The 23,471-nt window shown below is 51.8% G+C and overlaps 6 protein-coding genes; 2 read left to right on the forward strand and 4 right to left on the reverse strand.

The window, feature by feature from the left end:
* Nucleotides 1-1,630: 1,630 nt before the first annotated feature.
* On the reverse strand, nt 1,631-2,218 carry RCC_07610 (uncharacterized protein; the record flags this gene model as incomplete). The annotated part of the gene is made up of 1 exon (XM_023772866.1): nt 1,631-2,218. One exon carries the CDS (start codon nt 2,216-2,218, stop codon nt 1,631-1,633), a length of 588 nt encoding a protein of 195 aa, XP_023628634.1.
* Nucleotides 2,219-4,497: 2,279 nt separating this feature from the next.
* RCC_07611 (uncharacterized protein) lies at nt 4,498-8,955 on the forward strand (the record flags this gene model as incomplete). Its single annotated transcript, XM_023772867.1, has 1 exon — nt 4,498-8,955. The coding sequence occupies one exon, from the start codon at nt 4,498-4,500 to the stop codon at nt 8,953-8,955; it is 4,458 nt and encodes a 1,485-aa protein (XP_023628635.1).
* A 5,965-nt stretch (nt 8,956-14,920) lies between these two features.
* RCC_07612 (uncharacterized protein) lies at nt 14,921-15,280 on the reverse strand (the record flags this gene model as incomplete). Its single annotated transcript, XM_023772868.1, has 1 exon — nt 14,921-15,280. The coding sequence occupies one exon, from the start codon at nt 15,278-15,280 to the stop codon at nt 14,921-14,923; it is 360 nt and encodes a 119-aa protein (XP_023628636.1).
* Nucleotides 15,281-17,590: 2,310 nt separating this feature from the next.
* Nucleotides 17,591-17,956, reverse strand: RCC_07613 (uncharacterized protein; the record flags this gene model as incomplete). XM_023772869.1 has 2 exons in its annotated part: nt 17,591-17,728; nt 17,780-17,956. The coding sequence occupies 2 exons, from the start codon at nt 17,954-17,956 to the stop codon at nt 17,591-17,593; spliced, it is 315 nt and encodes a 104-aa protein (XP_023628637.1).
* Nucleotides 17,957-18,968: 1,012 nt separating this feature from the next.
* RCC_07614 (uncharacterized protein) lies at nt 18,969-20,454 on the reverse strand (the record flags this gene model as incomplete). XM_023772870.1 has 3 exons in its annotated part: nt 18,969-19,586; nt 19,636-20,161; nt 20,219-20,454. 3 exons carry the CDS (start codon nt 20,452-20,454, stop codon nt 18,969-18,971), a joined length of 1,380 nt encoding a protein of 459 aa, XP_023628638.1.
* A 177-nt stretch (nt 20,455-20,631) lies between these two features.
* RCC_07615 (uncharacterized protein) lies at nt 20,632-22,029 on the forward strand (the record flags this gene model as incomplete). Its single annotated transcript, XM_023772871.1, has 1 exon — nt 20,632-22,029. One exon carries the CDS (start codon nt 20,632-20,634, stop codon nt 22,027-22,029), a length of 1,398 nt encoding a protein of 465 aa, XP_023628639.1.
* Nucleotides 22,030-23,471: the final 1,442 nt, after the last annotated feature.

Genomic DNA, 23,471 nt, shown 5'->3' on the forward strand with positions numbered 1-23,471 from the left:
ATCTCGTTTCATCTCTGCTGCATGTTATGGTATCGCATTCCATTACGACKTTGACAATCATCGTACCAGAGAGCCATATGCTCGAGGCCTGGCCGTCCAGCCAGAGATTTTGTCATGTCGATTCGGCGATGAGCGCAATACATCGAGCATCTCACTATCTCATGCAGCCTGAGATACACTGTGCGTTTCTTTCATTCTATCAAGACACCTGAGCTCCTTAGAGTGCTACCAGGGCAAGTCTTGTCATCCTGGCCGTACTCTACATTACCCGGACCGTTGCCGCAACTGCTCTATCTGATCAGCATCAAATACATACACTCGAACTGGACCGTTGGTATGATGACTGTGTTCTTTCATGGTCGTCTCAATATCACTCACTTCCACGCACATGGCAAGGCCGAACGAGGTACATCCTTGGCTTCCACCCTGACCTGTGCTAGGCTGCAGACAGACCACGTGAGTTCATGCATCGCTTGTCTGCTGTACTGGATACAGTCGACAATGGATACTGCCATCTCTATGCTGTGATCGTGGCCCAATGTATCTGGAGACTTGTTCTGGGTCTTGCTACGCTATTCTACTGTGGGTGCGTAACTAGGTTTCCCACTGGTATGGAACCGTTCGGCATCTGGCCCATTGAAAATCGTCAATTTACGCACGTGATCGCAAACCAGACGGCGTATTGAGCGGCGTATTCAGCGGCGTATTGGGCGGCCCTGTTGAACTTTACTTCGGATTCCATGAACCCGCGCGGAGATCACGGAGAGAACGATTGAATATACTACCTTAGTTCTCTGAGCGATGCTTGCGGGGATCGATTGGGTTGGGCGTTTGAGATGGGATGTCACAACATAGAAATTTGCTTCCATCCTTTGGCTCATTATGAGATCATTTCATATTGACTATCCTGCTTGGGCGATATACCGAAGTTTGTGGATGGTTCTGCTAAGACAGTTCAGCATGCTACAATACAATATGCAATTCAAATTTTGAATGTGACAACCCGTCCCTCCTTTCCGTCGGTCATATTCCGCTCGCTTCTAATGCGAGCTTGAGAACATGTCAATGAGACGAAGATGGAGCGAGCTGAAGTAGTCGAATCGCCTTCGTCGTATCCCTCACCCCGGCCATCAAGTCGGAAACCACCATCGTCAGCTCTGACAACGAATTTACAATCACCTCTCCCCATCCGGGAGACAGCAGATGCCGCGAGTCATGTTGAGGTAAGGTAGGCTAGGGACGACTAAATATGTCAGAACGGCTGGAGTTCGAATCCGATGTTGTTAGGGGATGGCCGACTGGAGCAGACACGAGGCTACGAGAAGCCGGCGGTAGCACCTGCTCGATACTGAGACACATGAAAACGGGATGGACTTGACCGTGTACGGTAGAACAGAGCTTTAGTACTGAATATCAAGCAGAGCCATATACAGTGCGATGCTGCAAAGACAATCTTGGTGGTGACATCAGCGACGTCTCTTTCTTCGTCGTATCAATCATGCAACTTCCTGCCCATCGTCTGAAAGCACTGTTACAATACCCAGCCACAAATCTGCGTCCCTCCATCCCGGACGATCCTATGCCATATATCTAGCGCCCGATATTGGAGCTATGGGCGAAATTGCCGAGATCAATCATCTTCAATGTCGCTTGAGAGGTCAATGGCCAAGTCTTTCGATGGTGCACCAGTCTTGGGATCATGGCTTTCTCCGCTGGGCGTGGTAGATGCTGCGAAGGAGCTACCAAAACGTTTGGTGCTGGAGATCGACTCTGTCTCGTGTCTCTTTGACGGCGGCGAATTGTGGGTTGGAGCGCTGCGTGATGGTACAGCGATGGAGCGGGCCATTGAGATTCTTGGGTCTTCGTCTTCGGACACGGGATCCACCATTCCAGGGATAGACTCAAACTTGCGGTCGGCATTTACTTTCATTGCCCATGCCGTGATGAGGGCAGCACGCAGGGCCGAACGCATCACTTGGGACCAATCGTGGACCAGCTGTGTTTCGGTCTTGTCCATCTCGCCATGGACGAATCGGCGGGCGAGGTCTTCGCGCATGTGCACATTGCTGATAGATGGGAGCATGTCTAGAATAGCCTGTGTGCGAAGGTCCAGAGTGGCGATTTCGTTGGCGTCTGCTGCTGCGAGAACGACATCAGAGGCATCGCGATCGAGGTGTCGGACAATGGTGGCAACGGCGACGAGCTTATTGTCTGCCATTGCAGCCGGCGTAGATAACGGAGCGCAGGTGGATGGGCCGATGGACGAAAGGACAGTGATGCCTGGATGCTTTTGGATGATTGCACGTGTCGTGCATGTGTCGTGGGATGAAAGAGGATTGACGGCGAGCGACGGTAAAAGTCATCGTTTCTGCTTGCGTGTTGCTGAGGAAGGCGCGACGCAACGCGACGMACATTGCCGCAATGTGTCGCATACCTTAGTAATTAGTAGGCCAAGGCCACGAGGAGACCAGCCCGAGGAGGGCCGGTGCCGCCTGCTCTGCGGACATACCTAGTGCGTGCAGAGCAGGTGGATTGTTGAAGGCATGAGTGACGGGAGCTGATGGGGATGTAATATGATCCTGTGGTCAGCTGGACCAGGGGAGTCGAAGCCCTTTTCCCTCAGCTCGGCAAAGCAGCCTGAATTAGTCGTCTAAATCGATGGCTTTAACAGTATTTGATAGCTTTGACAGTATTTGATGGCTTTCTAGAGGATTTCATGGCTTTTACCATAAATTGATAGCGTGAATTAAGGCGCATTTCGCACTAACACAGCTGCATCTAATTACAGGCCGCGCCAACGTAACTGCAAGCTAATCGGAAGATCAGCCGTACGACTAATCGGATTGCGTACCATCGTAGCACACCTCTAAAGTACTGGGATTTTCGCTGAGAAAGGGCTTCGCCAGTAACTTAGTACCGTTATCCGCGCTTAGAGGATAAGGTACCTAGTATCCATTGGTGGTTTTTAGTTCCGGTTGTATCTCATAATGCCTGCTGCTTGGCACTCCACTTCACCTGCTCTAATGAAGGCACATTATACAGTATTTCCATTCACGCCTTTGCGTCCCCGCCAGACAGCCCTAACACTAGTCAACATGTCGCCATCTGCCCTCCGCTAAATGGCAGCCCCTTCTACCTGTCCACGAACCAGCTTCCCGTCTAACAACTCGATGACGCCTTCGAACTGTTACCACTACTATGGTTGTTCCACTCGACTGCGGGCGCAGTAGTACCAACGGCAATGAAAGACCAGGGCGGTCTATGGATGGGCGCTCCTGTCGGAAGTGACGATAAATTGGCGAGGAAAGGGCGGAGTGCTCCGCCCAGCTGACCGGTGGAGCAGCCTCTTCGTCGTATGAGGCGCGAGCTGGCGAGGACGACACAGAGTGCCTGAGAGAAGCGGCTCGTGGGACATCACCGCCATAAAAGGAGGAGGACACAGAGTGCCTGATAGAAGCGGCTCGTGGGACATCACCGCCAGAAATAGAGGAGGACACAGATTGCCTGGAAGAAGCGGCTCGTGAGACATCACCACCAGAAATGAAGGAGGACGATCGCCTCCGCCTCCGGCAACCTCACACCCAGCTCAACGCTCGGCACGAACGCTTCATTCATGGGAGCGACAACGCCATTGTTCTTGTCGTGGCAGTTGAGCACCTTGTTCTCATCTTCGCCGAACCAACTGCCTTCATGCGCGCGGAACTTGTTGTTCAAAGGTCGGGATTGGATCCCATACTCAGTAACGATCCCTCCACTGCGGCGCAGCCTCGACCTGCTCCGTGATACCATAGCATAGGGTTGTACGCCTTATGCTGTCGCTGTTGAAGCTTGTTGTTGGYGAGTATCATGTTGCACTTCTCGTGTAGGGTCTCCCTGAATACAGCGAGTCGTCCACTCCCATCCTTTGAGAATCACTCCTACACCTCCCGGGGGTGACGGATATATGCCTTCCCGCGGTTTTCGATGGTCAACTTGTAGATGGTACCAGCTCGGTTAGGTATTTGCGTACAGGCGAGGTTGACATTCAGGATGGCCCGGATACGAACCACACTGCATGTGGCGGCCATGGTTGGGGCGGTTTCCATCGTTCCGAATACTCCCAGCATCTGACTAGCATTTGCGGTCCTCGTCGGGCCCCTGGACCAATGCGATGCCTGGAGCAAGGAGCACTGGTGACTACTGCACGCGGTGATCACACGGATATGAGCAGATGCGAAGCGCGTGAGTAATTTCCACGTGGGACCATGCATCTTCTCGATATCGGCGGATGTAGCTTTCCAGACTTCAGAAGGTAATTTTTTTCAATATTGTTTCAATGTGTTCGCGTTGTTGCTTCGTCACGTGCGCAAAATGAAATCTCACACCTTTGATTCTTGACGGCGACAAACGAACTTCTGAACAACATACACACCGGAACCTTCCTCAGGTCACCGCATACTGTACTCGCGCATACTAATCATTGGCATTGGTCTCTGTCATATTGCATTCGCAACCCTGATGGAGGAAGGCTCTCAAATCAAGCGCGCGGCGGCGGCGACAGAGAGTGGCCACATCGCACCGGAGCCGAAGCGCAAGAGGATCACCCTCGCGGACTACAGCAAGAAAACCCCGCGCGTTGCAAACGAGACTGGGGAGGCGCGGCGAGCAAAAGATGCCGAAATCATAAAAACAGCTGCTGAGACCAACGCGAAACGCGAAGCCGAAGAACGTAACCAGCAGRGATTCGACGACGCCAAACATGAGAGAGAGGAGGATGATCGGAACGTTGCCCAGTCGACACTGTCAAGGTCTGAGCGGATCAAGAAGCACGACGCTGGGCGCGACATACCTGGAAACGTAGAAGCGAGGATCGAACACAAACTGCGAAATATCCTGGAGGGTTGCGGACGATGGGACGGCAAGTCTATGCAGTACAACCACGACTTCTCGAGAGAAATCAAGCGCTGTATGGCGAGCGCGGTGTACTACTCGGCCTTGATGACCATGGGGCTCGATGAAGCAAGTGCTGTCGATCCATCCCCGGCTGCTGTGACTGCGCTCATCATTGGACACGCCGAAGCACACCACAAGAACCCGTCTACCAAGGGAGATAATGGCATGCGACGATTCCTTGCACCCGGATTCCGGGAGATTTGGCTTCCCAGGACAACCAAGCTCAGCGAGGAATGGCTCGTACACCACTACGAGCTACGGGCGCTACATGATCAGCAATCATCGTCCATGTCGGAAGAGCTGCGTGGCATCTTCCACCAACTCCACGAGGTGATTTGCGATGTAGAGTTGCGCTACTTCGAGGAGGTTTCTTTAACTCCTCCTACACTGACTGCCCTGAACGACGCCAGCACTCCCCAGAGTAGACAATTTCCGATTCGGAGAATCCTGGGCCTTTGCTGGCCTCCAAACCTCCAGCTATACCTCCGCTGTATCGACATCGTGTACGACGAGCATCTTCACTTCCGCTTCCGTGTCCCTTCGGAAGGCGAAGATGATCCGCTGCATGGCTTGCTTCGCGGTCCAAAGCGCGAGCCCCACCTCAATAGCTTCTTCACCGAGCTCAGTGGCGGCGACATCGGCAAAAGTGGCACCTTTCCGACTGATGGTCAACATCTTTTTCCACTTGAAAAGTATGAACACAATTCTACTATGGTGGTTAAACACGCCCGTCCGCGCCCAWGTGCAATGTACGTGGACGGTGAGGGGTTCGGCTCGACCGGTGTGCTGGGATACGAGTTCCGCGAGGATAGCTCTCGCGTAGGCTTGGAGGTGTTCAATGACTGCCAATTTCAGGCCGTGTATTTTACCCTCGGGGKAAAGGGCTCTAAACATACGATGCATGTCACTCTAGACGACTTGGAGACATTGGATGTGCGCGTGTTGCCAGCGGCACGCGTTGAGACGGCGAACAAAGCTCACATGCCACCTGAATACCAGTCATTGCAGGACGTGCTGAATCACGACTGGCCTCTTTTGACATTCGGAGAGCCGATACCCGAATCTACTCCGGAGGAAGTGAGAGACAAAGAATTGCGCACCAAGCTTTGGGCGTTTGAGCTTGTCATGACACTGAAGCCAAACCGGCGTATGTCGTTGGATGTGCCGACTGATGAGAGCCAAGCCGAGCTGCAAGGAGAATGGGTCACAGTCCGCAACAAATTGGAGGATGCTCACGAAGTCAGGGTTGTGTGTATCACATATGGCTACGGGGAGAGAGGTCACTACATGTGGTTTCGCGAGAACGTATCTTCTTGCAAGGCCATCACAGGTGGCCATCTGACGAGTCTCTTCGCATACCTCCACAACACTGGCATGACTTCCATTAACGACATGACTGCAAAACYCATACCAGAGCCGAAGGATCGAAATCCACAGTACGCCATCATCCCTCAGTTCTTGCGGCACAAGCCGGGCTCCGACAAGGCCAAGTGCCGTGRGGCAGCTATGATACGTATACCAAAACGCATTTCTATGGAGCAGTATGCGGCAGTGGGTGTGATTGCCAACTCTCGAGCCGCCCAACACAAGGGTTTTCGCCAGAGAGGAATCCAACAGTCCCCGCACTCTGCGAAATTCACATTCGATGGGAAAATGCTTCAGGTGGATATATCGCTTGTTCGCGGTCTTGATGTGGAAGATATGCCTATCGATGGCGAGATAGTTGAGATCGAGTTCGACGCCTATCCACATCTGCAAGAAGTAACACCGCTAGAGAATGGAAATCCGCAAGGCGTGCAAGGCGTGCAAGGCGACAATTTGAGCCGCATACGCAGAGAAAAAGGAGAAAAGGTGAAGACACCGAACAGGGCATATCACTTCAGAGTCAGTATTCATCCGTCAGAGGAACTCACGAGGCTATTCGGACCGCGTGGAGCGTTGAAGGACGGAATATGCCAGATGATATACATCATGGTAGAGCCGACTGTCGACCATGTGCTACGCGACGATATGATGAGCACGGCGATGTTGGTTGATACGGGCCAATGCAAAGGTCGGTTTGATCTCCGCCTGTGGTTGAAGAGGGATATGCGGCATTCATTCCACTCTGTACTGGTGAATCAGGCCGGAGCTGGAATGCAAAGGTTGGCGGCGGAGCTACAAAAAGGTGCGGATATCTCACAGACAGCAGTGCTCAATCGTTTGTGGTGTGGCCTGGTTAATGGCTTTTTATTCGTTCAAGGACCGCCTGGTTCAGGAAAGAGCTTGATTGGAAGCCATGGAGTCCTACTGATCGCCCAACTCAAGAAGGTGCTCGTTCTCGCGAGTACGAACTCGGCTGTGATTGCGCTACTGGAGAAAATGACGAAAGCGTACGTCAAAACGAAGGAGCATGTACCCAACAAGCTGTTGTTTTGTCGAGCGCTCCCCAGGAAGTTTGCAAGGTTGGATGAGATCAACAATGTCTGGACGAAGAAGCCCAAACCGCCAATGATGGACCCAATGTCGCTTGCCGACGTGCTGTTTGGGGATTATACCAGATTGGAAGAAACTGACTTGTGGCTCGACCGGATGGCATGCTCTGTTGCTTTCCAGATGACGGGAGATCCAGACCTGGCGGCCCACGTACAATTTCCACGCGACCAACTGCTTGAGTGCTGCAATGAGTATGTTGAGCGGTGGAATGAATGCAACACCTCCCGGACCAAGGCATCAGAGCATGCCTTTGATATAGCTAATCAAAAGCTATGTGATGTGCTTCTCGCGCAAATGCACGTCGTTTACAGTACGATCGATCATAGCTCGAAGCTGTCCAACTTCGCCCACGACGGCATAGTCGTAGATGAGGCCAGCAATGTCAACTTGTGGAAGGCGGCCAGATTTGGACATCCGGAGTTCCTGATCCTGATCGGCGATATTTTGCAGATCAACCCGATTGATCCTTCCTCCATCGCGAAATTCAACGAGTTCGGGGAGACTATGCAGAAGTCGATTCTCCATTACATGGATTACAAGTCACCTGCTGGTGAGAATGGCGACACATACACCATCGTGTTGGACTGCAATTACAGAAACCCTCCTCGTGTCTGGGACGCACTTCAGTCATTCTACCTACAGGAAACGAATGCATTTATAGAATCAGCAGTCGACGTTGAGGCGCGTCCTTACTTCCAACCAGTGAAAAATCTTTGCATTCGACCTGAGAACCTGGGCCGGCCGTTCATGAGCTTGAGAGCAGAGGATGCATCGGATTCGTCTTTCCTTTGGTTCAATACGGCATGTCATGCCGAGGCCATACCTCGTGCCAAATTCGACGAAGAGATGTTCGGCAAGGTTGACCGGCCGGGAGCCAGACGACCACAATATGCGACTGCGAACGGCTCTGCGGTCTACATTTCAACTCCCCGTCCTGTTATTCGCAATCAAAATGCCACCAATGCGGTGATCTCCGCGGCACATCAATTACTCCGCGGTGGTATTCCAGCAGCGGCCGTCGTCATTCAGGTGCCAGATGCTACGCAACGATCCCAGCTGACGGCTCTCATGCCCCAGTACCCTGAGCTCAAGAAGGTGCGCATATGGACCGGCACTGATGCTCAAGGTCAGGAGGAGGCAATCGTCCTCACATTGATCTCTGCGTGCGCCTGTCGTGGTTCACTTCCCAGCGACAACATCACCACCGTCCTGGCCAGTAGGGCAAACACGTTCCATTTCGTATTCGGAAACTTGGAATGTATCATGCAGGACAGGAAATCAAAATCGACCTTGTTGCAGGAGATCGCCGAAGGAGCATTGGCACAAGGAAAGGTCCGCTCCTGTGCAATCGATGATGAGGCGTTCGGACCATGCCACATACCTGGCCCCACCGCGAAGAAGTCAGTCAAACGCCATAAGGTCACGGGCGGTATGCCCATCAGGAGGATGGCCACGGTTTCTGATGGTCCTCACCTGGACTATGACGACGACGGCGAAGCCGACTATGCGCCCCCGCATGAAGGTGGGAACAAGAGGCGCAGACAGTAATTCATCGGCAGTTTGAACTGGTAAATTTATGTAGATGTATGGAATGACATATCTCAAATGAGGCAATCTGCATATCCCTAGTGTGGATCGTAATCTGTACCATACTGTAATAGGTCGTTGGAGCAAAACCCCCCAGAACTTCAATGTGAATTGAAGAGTGCCGCCTGCTGGACCCTGCTCCATCTCAGTGATGCGTTCACACGGACTTGGAGTTATCGTTGCTCCATTACCCAGTCTTGATCTTCTGGTGGCCAATATGTGCGCAATGGCAGCAATCCTGTGTCAGGCGATGATCTGGGATAGTTCTCCCGCGTGGTAGGTAGTGCAGGAGCCATGGCGATGGTGGGCTCGGCATTGGCCATGGCCTTTTGCATGGTGTAGCCACCAGTAGCCCGAGGTCCTGTAGGACGCTCAGTCTGATCCAAKCCGTGATTGCCTCCGATTCCACCAACGACTTGAGCGACGTTTTGTCTGCGAGCATCTTCAGCGGCGTGCATTTGAGCCTTTTCGTTCGCCCGACGAGCCTGGCCGTCCTTCATGATTTGAAGCAAGATGATGCCACGAGCCTTCTGATCTGCAGGATCGGGTTCAAAATGGAAGGGCAAATAGACGATGGCATGAGCAACGTAGCAAGTGGCCTCGATCGTTTGCGTGCTGGACCATCATCACCTGAGTGCAGGTCAATGAGGTTCTTTTCAGCTTCCATGGGTTTGTAGCCGCCCATTTGAGCTTCGTCTTGCTGATCCATCAGCGAAACACCGCCAAAATCTTGGTCTAGCATCTCGCCGCCATCGGTAATGCTTCCTGGAATTGAGACTCTATACTTGCCGCTGAGCAATCTGGGAGGATGGAAAGCCCTGTCGGGGGCCGCCATGATCTGATCAACGATATGCTTGTGCTGCAGATGATCGTGGAAGGTGCGGGCAGAGTAGACATGACATTGGCCTTTCTCGAAGTGCTGAACTCGCCGCTGAGCAATCTGGGAGGATGGAAAGCCCTGTCGGGGGCCGCCATGATCTGATCAACGACGTGCTTGTGCTGCAGATGATCGTGGAAGGTGCGGGCAGAGTAGACATGACATTGGCCTTTCTCGAAGTGCTGATCGATCGTTTGCGTGCTGGACCATCATCACCTGAGTGCTGAACTCGCCGCCGCACATGATGGTTTCGGCTACTGCGGTTACTTTGTACGTATACGATCTTGATTTTCTACCAGGGTTGGAAGTTGGAATGGCTCTGCTGCCCAGTGATGACTTGCTATATTCACCGTTAGGTGTGATTGTAAAGGTTGATATAATGGTAGATGAAGTGTGGTCAGTCGATTGAAATGTCGATGGTAAGATGATGATGCTTATGCCGACCGAGCATAAGATTATATCCGTTTGAATTGTTTGTCTCGCAAACCTTTCGACAAATATGGGGCCTTCCAGTATGGCGAGGACCTGGCGCTCTCTCAGGAGTAATAAAGAATAAGAGAGTGGTAGTATGGCCCAAACATAGCTGGAAGTTTCCCTCAGTATACCTACAGTCAAGGTGACGACTGTACATAGATCTGCTTCAATTGCCTGTTCCGCCTTGGCTTTAACGAAGGAAATCGAAGACGCTAAAATCGGAAGTTCTGGGACGTGCTGGTGGCTCTCTAGTCATGAGTACTCTGGAGGATCAAAAAGTGGATGACTGCGGTTTTCGGGTGGAAAGTAGATCCGTTCCAATATGCCACTTGGGTATGTGTATATTCTGCGGGTAGCTGCCCCATCCCAGGCGTTTGCTGGGCGCGGAAATTCTCCCCCTTTCCCATTTGTCGTCGAAACCTGAAAAGAGACTGGGAGAAGTGAAAGCATCTTACTATGAGACATAGTGCAGATAGTCTGATAGCGTTGGTGTACATGCAAGGATCTGCTATTTGGATGGCTGATGATTCATATCTTCCACTTCTCCCGCACTTTTATGCAAAAAGTGCTCCTTCGCCTTCGAGGTCTCCGTTCCAAGTTGCGGGTCATCTCGAGAACATAGCACATTCCGATACTGCGACCAGGGTGACAGGCCGGGAATACTAGATATATCAGCATAGTGGGTTTGATTCAGGAATGTGCCAAGGTATTTGGGGAAAGTTCGACATTCCCGTTCAGCCACAGCCAACTAATAATGGCTTTACTCGTTTCGAAGAAGATCCAATCACAATGGACACTGAAGATTGAGCAACTAGATGAAGGAAAGATTAATGAAAGTTTGATACTTGGTTCTGCTTAGGCGAGGAAACGGAGCAAGCGCTGTCTTCGCCAAGTTTTCGAGGTAGTAGTACTATGAGTTAAATAGCCCGGTTCTAGGTCGGTGGAGGTAGAGCTAAGATTCGTGCTTTTAGCAGTAGTAAGGGAGGACTACTAGGGGAACATCGACTATTCTTCATGATGTCTATAGAATTCTACTAGCTACTTTGTGATAGACTCCCAGATTTAGATCTTCTAGCTAGCCATGGGTAGGTAATAAGCGATAGTATTCCGAGCCATAGAAGAGCGTATCTTCACCTCGATCCCTAATGTTCAGTCAAGTTTCAGTCAAGATGCGGGCCCCTGAAAGATGTCAAGYAAAGGGGTCAGGAAGCGCTTCGTCATACACGAGAGATATTCTCTAGCATACATAGGTTGAAGCGTTAGACTCAGAGGAGGTCATTGCAGTTTATCGGGCAGTAAGACGTGTGCCTTTTCTCATTAAGGAGACTAAGGGAAGGTCGGAGCCCTGAGTCAAATTCGCTGGATAACATATAGGGCTTTTTGGTAGTATACTTGCTTGCGTCTTCAAAATACGCTGCCTTTATAACACATGTCGCATGCTGCTTGGCAGCGGCTATACTCCTCCTCGTGCGCGAGGTGGGATCAACGGTGGCGTCCTCATGGAGGCTTGAATTATCTCATGCGTCGATGAACCCTGACACACTCCGCTTGACGTCCTCGAAAACCATGGTTAGAAGAAGTGGTCCCTCCTCACTCGAGCGTGCCTTGACATCGTCAAGTGTGGGCGTAAGAATGGTGGGTTGTGAATCTACACCATACTTGGTCGTATTCCATGTGATATCAAGCTTGACTTCTCCGCCCACCTTCACCCGCCTGTTGCCCCATGACGGCCATCGGAATAGAGGACGCTGCTGTGAGCGAATGTCCGGATGCATGTTTTCCATCGTAATCGACTTCGAATACGTCGATCAAGCCTGTATGGGTGCGCATATCATGTCATGGAAGTTCGGGAAACAGTCGGTATGGGTAGCTACTCGGTCCCCAGAAGCTTGGCAATGTTATCATCGATCCCATCAGCAAGATATCACGCTATTAATTTGACAAAAGTGGCGGCATCTTGGTGTACCGGATAATTAGCATCCTGGATTTGGAGTTGAGTGATCACTTTCCGCACGAGGAGAGGATCGATATCAAAAGCACATGTAGTTCACCTGTTAATCATCAGTCTGTATACTAGCAGTCGTGGACCAGTTACTTCTGAGATTTGAGTAGAACAAAACTGACTGCGGGATCAGTCTCTACCATGATCCCACCCGCCAACAATGAAAGCGAATCTAGACAGTCACCGAACGCTGTCTAGATATATGCCGCTCAACGAGCGTGGTGGTTCAAGCGGAACACTGCTCACCCACCGCTGTGGTATCATTCAAGCTTACACATTGATCCAAGACTGTTACTTGGTTTTCAGCTCTGTACGGCTCATCCTCGCCGTCCCCGATTCTCGTCGTCCGTTGACCTCGCACTACCGAGAGGTGCCACCACATACTTCCTACCAACGCAGGCTTTTGGGGTACTTCATGCCGTATTGGTTATTCCCGAACGGGTGGTATGTACCTCTCGATCCGAATCGAGACATGCGAGTAAATGCGCTCTGGAACTCCAGCACGACAAGCTGTGGCATATGTCGAGCAAACGTCAGTCGATGTACACCTAGACAGCCAATGATGTCGAKGCTGCAAGGATTGGTACGCTGCTACTCCTATTCGCTAAAAAGCTCACCATTTGTCGAGATGAAACCCTCTTGCCTCCAGAGCTCTCGGGTCGTTTCATTTGGCGTGGAAGACTGGAATGTATGATCGATGTGCTGTATCATGACCAATGACCTCCACGATCCTGCGGCTGAGGTTTTGAGCCGGAATGTCTTCGTTGTCTCTTAAGCTGGAATCGACATGGGCCTGGCGTTCCTGAGTCATTGGTGGGCCTTACAACCCAACTGCTCTCGATGACATATAGATATTGTGTATGTACATTGTGTCCCCAGTGTCTCGGATTGGTCCTGGGAGGTTGAGGCGAGATGCATTCGTGAGATCCCTGATTCTGTGATGACCTTCGGTCTCTCCTTCATATCCACGTCGATTACGATGAAGATTGGTGATGGCAGAATCAATGGAGATACTAGTGAAGTCCAGCAGCAGCAATGTTAGCGTGCGCAGCGGTGGCAGTTGCTGGTCAAGATGCGGACTGTCAGCTCGACGCCGTGTTATGTAGCTCCGTGTGCGCTTCGGCACGTAGACAGCATGCTTGATCAGATCTACCCAGCTCTCTCTGAGTTCCTTGATACCCGCCATCATCTCGTAAACTCTGAGGCAACAATTCGATCCAAAAAGTGATGCGGCCTATGCAAGCGTTGTGGTTGTTTTAGCTCAAGTAGGGATGCATGGAGAACTCCCACATTGGGCCAGCTTTTCGCTTTACACCTAGCAAACATCCGAGCGAATGGCGACGTCGACGGCCGTATCTTGAAGATATACAGTCAGTCAGGATCATCATTAGTTCTCAAGATTGTTCAATAACGATTATGTTTGAGGCGAGGCAATCCTCGAGGATCAACATGATGATCAGGGCTTGACCTATCAGGATTAGGGTTAGGGCTAGGGTAAGGTAGTATTGGGTCTCGTCAAGACAGCGCTGTATCCGTTATATCGGGCATATGAGCCCTTCAACTTGTAGATGAACAACATGCTGATCGTGTTCCAAGGTAGAGTGGCATTGATGGCATGGCTGCTGACATCTGGGAAACATGGGGAAGAGAAAGAGTCGTGACCTGAGATATTCAGCACGAAACGGCCCCTACTCCGTTCGCAACACTTTTAATACGACCAGACCGGCTGAGTTGCACAGATATCGCTCGATGTGACATTGCCGTTACCAAGTCAAGTCCTCGCTCTATCGCATTTCGTTTTGACGTCTATGTCTACCAACCAYGGAATGGCTGGGATGTGTGCCCATTACAAATCTCAGACTCTCCGCAGAACCTGTCGCTTTTGTGGTCCGATCTGAGCAATCATTTGGCGTGTTCATTTGTTTGATCCGCGGAGACTCCACAACCTTCACTTTCCTACGCTGCGCAGGGGAAAACCGCACACACACACACACACGGCTGCATGCTGCTGTCATGACGGGGCGAATCGAGCTTGACCGCCGCGCACAATCTGAGCATCATCGAAGGTCCACACAGTCGGTGCTTCGGGGCGCACTTCATCAATTGCAACTTCTACGGACCTGTCACCTTTTACGACTGTATCATCAGTAACACGACCTTTACTAACTGCACGTTTGTTGGCTCGTGCAGATTCGACACTGTGGTCTTCAGAGATGTGCGGGCGATCGATTGCGTATCCATCAACACCTGGCACTTGAAGCGCACTTTTATGGCCGGAGAGCAGATCAACAAGGTCAACGTTAATCGATCGAGTTATCGATAATCAGCGTCCACTACCTCCGGATATGCATGAAAGAAGAACAAATGCGAGGAAACGACAAGAGATTATGCGTGTGCCGCCTTCTCGCACGCCGATTTGTCATGTCTAGTCCTCAACGATTCAGCTTTGATCAGTGACCGTCGCGGAAGTGCTGAAGTGATCGATGGCATGTCAATGGCGGAAGAGAAGAGCAAGGAAGGAAAATGCAACGACAGGACGGAAAACTGGAACACTGGAAAACTCTCGCCTGGTCTCAGAACCTTGGATTACCGCACGTTCCCCTAACGGTCGAAACGCTTGGCTCAGGAAGACGAGCTTCGTGCGAAGGGGTTTTTTCTTCGTACGCTGTGGTCATGACGAGGTAATTGGTGCGCAGAATGATGGGTTTGCCTTTGGTACCGTAGCCACGCCGACCTGGAAAGTTTTCGAACATCTGATCACGAGTCTGTTTGACCAGTTCGTCTTCCGCTGCAGTTATCTTGGCGTCCGGTGGAGGTATTGGCTCTCCAGCGAGGTAAATACCGCCTTGTGCTGGTGGTCCTCCACCACTACCGCCACGTCCCCCTCCTCCACCGCCACGCCCGCCACGTGGTGGACCTCCGCGGAAGGACATCTGTTGTTGACCTCCATGGCCTCCACCGCCTTGATAGCCTCCACCTCTACCGCCGCCTCTATCTCCACCGCCTTGAGAGCCTCCACCTCTACCGTAGAGGCTCGTAAAGGGTCCAGGTATATAGGGTAGGTACGGTATGTACAGGTAGGTACGGTATATACAGGTAGGTATGTTCTTACATATACGGAAGGAATCACGGAATTACACGGAAAGAAGAAGCGTCTGAATGGAGGCAGCTGCAGATATCAGATGTTGCTGACGAGGCGAGCTTTTTTTGTAACGGCTCTCGGCAGTATGTAGGATGAATCTACTAACAGGGAGGTCAATGTTACTTGCAAAGACAGGCCTTGTGTCGAGAGAGCACTTTCGAGACAAGTGCGGCGAAATATGAGACTCTCGATTTTGTTAAAGGATCCTCCCTGATATTCACAGCTCCGACGGTACTCAAACTCTCACGCTCTCCGCGAGATGGATCCACCAAATTCAAGACTTGTCGCCAGAAGTCAGCAGAGAACCCTTCGGTACATTGTCTCGGTCAACGGATTTGGGCGCTCAGGAGAATCAATCTCAAAGCCACCACTATKAGCATCGTACTTCCACGAAGAGCTCTAAACGCTGCATAGGCGTGGTCTATTCGATTGTATTGCCAGTGCTCTATCTATACTTGATCCGTGTATGCATCAAAGGTAACGGGCTGGAGACAGCACCTTGTCTCCCCTGATCTCCAAGGCTCGTGGGGCYGTATTCTTGACTCGATGAGTACAACAACGTACCACAAAAGCAAGTGACCTGGGATATGCGACAAGAGCTAGACTCTATTAACGGACTGCTTGCAGGGTGGATGATGAGCACTTGTTCTACGGTCGTCAATCCTCCTCGTTACGAAGCGGCCCGCTGCAAAGAAGCATGACCGCGAATCAGTCGGGACGGATGGACGATCTCATGTTGGTCACAAACCGATCACCTGAGAAGGTGAATGGAAACGAAGAAACATAAACGCTTTCGGACACGAGCTGCTTGTCGTCATCGTTGCTGCCCTCCTCTATATGGGCATTGGAGTGGCCGGTTGGAACCCTGGCTCACGCTCTTCCTCCGCCGGTGAACTTGCTTGAGCCAGCGTCGCCGCGGGGGGTTGAACTCGGCAGTAACAATGTGCACTATGGAAGTAATACCGGTGACCATACGTCGAAAGTGAAGTATCTATACCAGCAGCTTGCTCTTGGCAGTAAGGAGTGAAGGGCTACAAGCATGGAAGTGTTGAATCGATATACCACTTCCTCAGCCTTCCCGCTACGTCTTCTCATTGCTCAAGCGCTTATCCTCGTCCATACAAAGTTGGTAGTGAAGGGCGCAAACCACAACACACAACAACAACTAAGGAAGTCATGCATTGCGTATGTGCTTGGACGGAGGAACGATTTGCTGTACCTCGCCGAGTGGATGGGCAGGACTATAGGCTCTCGATATAGTCCTTGCTTGAGAAGGCGATCGATCAACGTGGACACTTGAGAGTGGCGTGAAAATGAGTGAAGAAGATTCGATAGTAGATGTAAAGTTCAAACAGAAGCTGCTTTTTGTAGGCCCTGTGTCCATGCCAAGCCACTCCGCGGAGGTGGTGAGTGCCCAAGCCATCACTAGTATGTCTTCTATTTGCATGCCTGTTCCACCTTTAGATGAGCCGTCTTGTCGCAGCCCTCGCGTACCTTCCAGCCGCGCAGCTTCCAACTTCTCCGACAAGGGATTAGACAGATCAATGAGTCGGGACCGAACCTCTGTTGTCGCTTCCACCAAGCATCGCGATCCGGAGCATTGCGTAAGTTCGACGCGGAAGGAGCCTGACGGATTGTCAGGATGAACTGCATGCCCTTCTGTGGATGGAAGAGCACTCTGTCAAGACCCACATCGGGATAGACATTTGTTCGGGCGCCCGCGATTTCTGCTACTCTGTGGGTAGATGATGAGGACGCTGTTGGCTTGGGAGTGGCTTCGATATTTCTGTCGCTTTGCAGGGGCATGGTACAGAGGTGGAGCTGGGTAACGCTGTTCAGCAGGTGACTCTGCTGGCCTCCGCGGAAAGGCTCGGGCGAGAAGTGGCAGCAGTGATGCCGGTCATGTGCACACCACCGGCGCTGCCGCCGCCCTTCCGATATGGGTAGGTGCTGTTGCTGATTGACAGACCTGAGATGCTGCCAGTCGCGTTATTGATGTGGTAATCCTACAGCAAATTAAAAAACGTTGTGAATAACAGCATAGACTTGTTAGCATACCTCGTAGTCATCCCTCGTAGTCATCTGAGTCGCTGCTGTTGAGTCACGTCCACACCACCGGTACTGCTAGCCCCCGTCTGAGAAGGGTAGGTACTGTTGCTGATTGACAGACTTGAGATGCTGCCAGTCGCGTTGTTGACAGACCTGAAATGCTGGCAGTCGCGTTGTTGATGTGGTAGTCCTGCAGCATATTAGCAAACGTCGTGGTAGACAGGTATACTTGTTGGCATACCTCAAGATCATCTGAGTCGCTGCCAGATTCACCTGGAGCAGCAACATCGTATCCATCCTCGTCGTCGTCGCGACCAACCTCGTGAGGCTCCGTGTTGACGCGCCTCGTTACACACTCGATGCACTTCGCATCATCTGGCTTCTTCCGCTGAGTCTTGTAGAACTTGTCAAGACCCATCTACCGCTCGCAATCGAAACAGCGGAGTTCGACGACCTGCTAGCTCGTACAGCCCGTGCATGAGATAAGGGGCATTTTGGCCGCGTCGAAGCGCGAAGTGTCGCGGAACTTCTTGATAAGGATGTCAAGTTGTGTTGCGGAGTACGAGTCCGAGCCCTTGACGCGAGCGCGAGCGCGGAATGTCGCGCGACTTCTTGATGAGGATGTCAAGTTGTTTTGCGGAGTATGAGTCCGAGCCCTTGACGCGAGCGTGAGCGCGAAGTGTCGCGCAACTTCTTGATGAGGATGTCAAGCTGCTTTGCGGAGTAGGAGTCTGAACCCTTTACGCGAGCGCATTTTCCGTTGCATTTGATGTGCGTTGGGAGACTGTTGTTGCTACGACCTGCTTTGTCATAGTCAGTGTCGTAGTGAGGGGACAGCGTAGTGGCGGGTTGGTGAGGGGGATGATAAACGTGGGCAGACAAAGATTGATCGTGGACTGACCGACGTGTTCTGACCGCCGCCTTCTTTGGCTTTGTGTATATATCCCGGATTGTTTCTTGGAGATATATTCGTTTTCGACTGCTTCTTGGAGATATATTCGTTGGTGACTGCTTCTTGGAGATATACTTGTTGTTGACTGCTGGACATCTCGGCGTGGGACAGTGCGACTTATATATATTTGCAGTGGGCTTCTTCTTGTAAGACCCTCTTTGTTCTGACATTCCAAGGTACAATCAGGGGGAGCGGGTGTGGCAAATAAACTTTGAATTTCTACTCCAAGCTTTTCCTTTCTAGTGAATCGACCATGTTCGCCTCAGCTGTGCGAGCATGTTCTTCTCAATTGTGCCGGAGAACATTGCGAGCATGGTTTGCTCACTTTTGCATGAAATCATTGCGAGCAGGTTCTTCTCGATTGTGTGGGAGACCACTACGAGCATAGGTTGCTCTCTTTTGCGAGAGACCATTGCATGCAGTAGGTTCAGCAGGTGCCACAGAATCAAAGCGTACCCTTTCGTGATTGTGCTGCCCTTCATGGACGGTGAGGTCCATAGACTGGTTTGCCGTCGATCGTTCCGATGCCTCCGCTCCCGCTAGAGATGGGTTTCAACTTGACAGCAGACTGTGCATTCGTGTGAGTAGTCCCCGCCGTGCCGACAGTAACAAGACCAGCTGTGACTTTACACTTGTTTATGTCAACTGGACTGGTGATGATGCTGTCAAGTTGTTCCAGCATGTGCTTCTGATCCGTAGTGGCACGCTCGTGGTCAAGAACGACCGTGTACGCTGGCTTTGTCAAGTCGAATTGCTCCCCGCTCAAGTCAACGTTACCAGCCTTGAAGCGGTGCTGCAAGTTCCCAGTGACTTTGGAGATCTCCACTATAATGCGACTCTTAAGGATACCAGTTRTCTGTCCAGGTCTCGTGCGACTGACATAGACAAAGTCGAGGCTTGGGATGTAAGCCTTGATGATCTGCACAAACCGCAAAGCCTCTCCAATCGAGAACRGTTGATCATCTGTCGGCTCTACGGATGTGTGCAGCGAGCCCAATCTGTCRTACCAGCGCAGGTGGATGGAGTTTGAGAGCGAGATTGCGTTGAAGGACACGCGTGAAAGCTTTTCGAAGTACCCCAGCAATGGCATAATGTTCTGCGCGTCGTTAGGTGACATGAAACGAGCATCGCGTGGAAATACATACCACGAAGTGAGTCTTTTGGGCATACCCGTAATAAAGCTTACGAAGGGTGCCTTGCTTGGTGTCGTGTATTTTCTTGAGATCTGCTAGCCCGATTGACGCAGTGGGGGATGCTGCAGTATGATCAAGCTCGACGATGGAAGTAGCACGGCTTATGGCAGCAATCAAGGCATCTGTTGCAACTTGCGTTTCGGATCCTCCATGCATTGCCGTGGTGTACACAATCCGCTGTACCTTGTCGAAGCAGTCCGCGAGGCACTCGAAGCCGGGCATGAGGCCCAATACGCGGAGATGTCGCAGATATCCAGACGGCCGACGTGTGTTGGAACGCGCATGGTCTGCGAGGTGGTGTGCAAATGGGGCCCAAGCCTTGGCTGGAACAGCGGGTGAAGTTCCCACGTGAAAGCTCTTCAACTTTGCTGGGTACGAGAGCAGCTCGACTATCTCCCAGGCCAGCTTGCCCCAACTGTGATCATCAACTGCAGCGACTTCTCCTTCTCCGAGGTAGGAGAGGTCGAGCTCGATGTTACTGTGCACACGAGTTTAGCGTCGTACAGTCGGGAGGGTGGTAGGACGCCGAACATACTTTACGATATTGAACTGGTGGGCAGGCTTTCCGATAAGTCTCGTGAGCGTCTTCTTGAGATCCTCGATTGATGCTCCCTCGATGAAGAAGGTTTCGGCGGCAATGACATCCTCGTGCTTGATGCCGTCGATTGTGACCTTCATGGWAATCTGCGCGCCGAACTTGAAGAAGTCTGGATCACTGGAGACGACATTTCCACCAGCGTCGACGGTTGTGTTGCGCGACTGAAACGCCATTATGCAGTTTGACTGAGGAGAGAAGACTTGCAGTTGGCACATAGAAGTGTTTTTGTCGCGAACAGCGCTAGTGAAATGGCGCTAGCAAGATCACCCGCGTTTCCCATATCTTGTCCGTCAAACACGGAACACCTACACAAAGTGGCGTTTTTTTCTCCACTCCACCTCAGCGCTACCATGCCAGACAGCGATGAGCACACCACGCGTGAGGTTATCCACCCAGCCTTGCCCGACATCACTTCCAAGAAAACCAACAGGAACATCTCTGGGGCTGCGAGCACCACCTGGCCAGTCGACACGATACCATGGCAAGTGATCGAGGCCGTGCATAGCAGTATTGGCTATCGGGCTCGCACGGGTGAGGTTACCATCGTCAATGCCGCCATGACCGCCGGCCACCCTTCCCTCCACATCCTCGCGCCGCATGCCACAGGAACCACGACCGCATCGCATGTMATTATCGCATGCAAGACCTTCCTCTCGGTGCCCCCATCCACAAATCCCAACTCGCGCCCTCCTGGCTCCATCTACGTATCGGACACAAGACAGTCGGTCCAGCAGGCGTACACCAGCGTCAAGGCGATTTTCGGGCACATCGACAAGAACCTGACGTTGGCCCTCTGGCAGGGAGTGAGCCGGAGGAAGGACGAAAAGGAGTTTCAAGATCCTCTGTCGGGTGACGCAATCTTCGCCACTACCGGAAAAATCAAGCAGAAGACGCAGCGCGGCCAGATCGACGTCAGCAGACTCCATACTGTCATCTTCGACAACTCTAGTAATCTGTTTGGTTCTACGTTTGCCGAGCAGATGGAGACTGGCATATTCACGGCCATTCGGAAGGCTAGATTGATGGGGAACAACGTCCAGGTGATTGTGAACTCCAGCCCGCAGCCGCCAGCTTTTGACTTTCGTCGCATGCTGGAATCGATCACAGCGAACACATACATGACTCTGCACGTGACATCTGGAGGTCCAGGTACAGGAGCTGCGGCCATGATCTCTAGCGATTTGAAGTTTGTCGAGTTGCCACGAGGCGAGAATCTGCTTGAGTTTGGCCTCAAGTTGGTTTCGGTTTTTTTGCGGGAGTACCAGACCACCCGCCGCCTGCTCCTCATGCTAGACACGCAAGTCRGAACGCAAAACATGTTCTGGAAGATTCGCGAGGATTGTCCCGGCATGACCGACCAGCAATTTAGTGATCGTATTGGGATGTACCACGGTGGTTTTGAGCAGCCAGGATCACTCTTCCGCGGCACTGCTGGCCTCGATGATTTCAACGACCCATACTCCCACATGCTGGTCCTCGTCACCAGTCCTCTCACATCCAGCATTATTGTGCGCGGCGCCACCGACGTTCTGATCCTCAAGACTGCCGACGACATCCTCGATGACGCCGCCGCTAGATGGTTGAGCGCCTGCAGCCGTATTGGTCGTAACGGTGAAACGGGGCGCGTTACAACGGTTCTCTCGGGTGTTCACGACATGGCGATGGCCCGCGATATCAAGGCACTCCTCGAAGAGATTGGAATGCCCGTACCAGGGACTCTGACTAGTGTACTTGAGATGGGTGAGTAATAGGTTGTCTGCAGCTCGACAAACCGGCACGCGGGTTGGAATGCGAAGACTCCATTTTGTTGGACATTGCGGATAACGTGGAGTAGTGTACTAGATCCGGCCATTCCAAAGGGGGAAAGATGGGAGGTCGAGCGCCAAGTCTACATAGCCAATCAAACCCATTGTGCCAAAACCTTCGCACACCTACTGAGCACGTGGTAAATCTGACTTCACTGTCCGTTGCGCGCGCCTTCAATCAACTTCACACTTTCAATCCCAACACATGTGGTCGGGCAAGGTACTCTGCAGAAACCACGGGTTGATACCCGCCGACAGTGATGCTGAGTCGAAGGGWGTGATTGTGATGGTGCCAGGGCTAAGACGCCACACGAAGGTGCGAGGAAAGACCGCCGCCACGACATCCTTCTGAGTTGGAGATGAAGGATCTTGACCACCGTCGATGTTTGCATTTCAGAGCCGTTGCAACTAGCCCAGTCCACCATTTCGACTGGGTCCCATCAGGTGGGGTTACCAAGTCTCTTCTCTGGTAACATGCTCGACCGACGGAAGACCTTTAAATTCATATTTATACGAAGTCAGACACTGTCGAGCAAGATCAATGATCAGTACCAGAGCAGCATAGTCACCACCGCCCGTGATATGGGAGCAAAGGGAATAAAACCGAGGATACCACGGCCATGTCAAGGGATAGTGATAGAGCCATGAATTGGATGGGCACCGCAAAGCTCGCCGGGCCGAGAACAATGCTTTCGCTGGATGCATCGTATCTGACAGCGAACTCCAGCATCAATGAGCTGACTAGGATGTTCGAATGTTAGAGGTTCGAGAACTTCTTAATTTTGTCGCTACTGGAAAGTTCCTCAAGCAAAATCAACGTGAACATTCTTACATATTCTGACGTGGAAAACTATCAGAAATACCATTATATGGACTACGGATCTCGCCAGATGGAATGAACAAGCTACAAAGTTCAATTATACGCGGTTTCGACAGACCCCCTTCGCAAAATCCAAGGAACGGCGCTAGAAAACGAGTGAATCTCAATCTTTTATTCCATTGTGCGTCAAGGTCTCTAACGCAACACAGGTCCGCGGCCAACATTGCTGTGTCTATCCTAAGCTATACAGAACCAACACTAGTACCCCGACAATAGAGGGCGCAACAGCTCATCCTCAGCGACAAATCGCCGTCCGGCAAGGTCACTTACTCTGGGTGCTCATCCTCCTGCAACAGCCATCCTCCCGCGACACCCATCCTCCCGCGACGCTCATCCTCCCGCGACACATCATTTTTCGGCAAGATTACTCACTCTGAGCGCTTATCTGTCGGCGCCCAGTGCTGCTAACTACTATAAATCTCCATCCTCTTTCCGCTATACACCTCCTCCCTTACATCAACTTCTCTCCTTCACAATGGCAGGCGCTGCAAGAAGCGTATCGCTG

The sequence above is a fragment of the Ramularia collo-cygni genome (genome assembly GCF_900074925.1).
Source record: "Ramularia collo-cygni strain URUG2 genome assembly, contig: RCC_scaffold12, whole genome shotgun sequence".
NCBI classification, from domain to species: domain Eukaryota; kingdom Fungi; phylum Ascomycota; class Dothideomycetes; order Mycosphaerellales; family Mycosphaerellaceae; genus Ramularia; species Ramularia collo-cygni.